The 1436-nt window shown below is 62.5% G+C and overlaps 1 protein-coding gene across 1 annotated transcript in view; it reads right to left on the bottom strand.

Moving 5' to 3' along the window:
* The window catches only part of KCNC4 (potassium voltage-gated channel subfamily C member 4), a 21321-nt gene that overhangs the window by 9637 nt on the left and 10248 nt on the right, over positions 1–1436 (bottom strand). The window contains 2 exon segments of the mRNA XM_015563524.1: positions 20–287; positions 1010–1422. Of these exon segments, the coding sequence (XP_015419010.1) occupies positions 20–287; positions 1010–1422 (681 nt within the window).

The raw sequence follows: 1436 nt of genomic DNA, 5'->3' as shown, positions 1-1436 counted from the left end.
GCGCACCAGGAACTCCAGGGTGAACCACAGCACGCACACGCCCTCGATGTAGGTCAGGATGGGCTCCGTCTCCACCTCCCGCCGGAAGCGCACGCTGGTGGTGTTCCCCACGCGGAGGATCTCCGTCACGTTGCGGTCGATGTTGAAGGCCTCGTGGGTCTCCAGGCAGAAGGTGGTGATGGAGACCAGGATGAAGAAGAGAGAGGCAAAGGCCACCACCTGCGGGTGAGGTGGAGGGAGGGGGCAGCTGTCAGAAGGGGTGGGGGAGCCCAGGGGGGCAGGGACCCCTGCTTGTGGTGCGGGAGGAGGATGGGGGGGGGTTAAAGTTCACAGCCAGGAGCTAAAATTCCCTCCTCACGGGGTCTCCCCCCATCTCCCTGGCTGCTCTAAGGCAACACTTCCCAGTCGCTCTCACAAAGCCTAGGTCAGCCGTGGGCAAACTATGGCCCACGGGCCGGATCCGGCCCGTTTGAAATGATTAAAACTAAAAAAAAAAAGGACCGTACCCTTTTATATAATGATGTTTACTTTGAATTTATATTAGTTCACACAAACACTCCATCCATGCTTTTGTTCCGGCCCTCGGCCCTCCGGTCCAGTTTAAGAGCCCACTGTGGCCTCGAGTCAAAACGTGTGCCCACCCCTGGCTCTAGGAGCTCAAGGCCGGTCTTGGCTGGAAGCAACCGACTACTGCTGCCGGGCCGGCGCCCTGCCTGGCTCTGCCCGTTCCTAACCCCGCTGTGCTCCGAGGCTTCTCAGACTGGTATGGAGAGGAAACCACCGGGGACTTTGTTAAAGTGCCACCCTGCTTCTGGGTGAGGGCAGGACCCGCGGTTCTGTATTTCTAACAAGCTCGCGGGTCCGGCTGTCTGTCCGCAGGCCCGGCTGCCTGTCTGCAGGCCGTGCGGGCACAGCGAGGCTTCCGGCAGCGTTCCTCCAAGCGGGGCGCTGGACCAGCAGCGCAGCACCACCTGGGAACCAGTTAGAAATGCAAATTCCTAGGCCCCACCCACGATGACGGGCACGGGCATGGCGATGGTCAGCACCCCGGCCAGCGCACACAGCGCCCCCACCAGCATGCCCGACCACGTCTTGGGGTACATGTCCCCGTAGCCCAGCGTCGTCATGGTGACCACGGCCCACCAGAAGCCGATGGGGATGTTCTTGAAGTCGGTGTGGTCGTTGCCCCGCGGGTCGGAGGGCCGGGCGCCAATGCGCTCGGCGTAGTAGATCATGGTGGCGAAGATGAGCACGCCCAGCGCCAGGAAGATGATGAGCAGCAGGAACTCGTTGGTGCTGGCGCGCAGCGTGTGGCCCAGCACCCGCAGCCCCACGAAGTGCCGCGTGAGCTTGAAGATGCGCAGGATGCGCACGAAGCGGACGACCCGCAGGAAGCCCAGCACGTCCTTGGCGGCCTTGGAGCTGAGGCCCCACAG

The sequence above is a fragment of the Myotis davidii genome, unplaced genomic scaffold, assembly GCF_000327345.1.
Source record: "Myotis davidii unplaced genomic scaffold, ASM32734v1 scaffold217, whole genome shotgun sequence".
NCBI lineage: Eukaryota > Metazoa > Chordata > Mammalia > Chiroptera > Vespertilionidae > Myotis > Myotis davidii.
The sequence above is the reverse complement of the archived record's forward strand: the minus strand, read 5'-3'. Positions and strand labels throughout refer to the sequence as shown.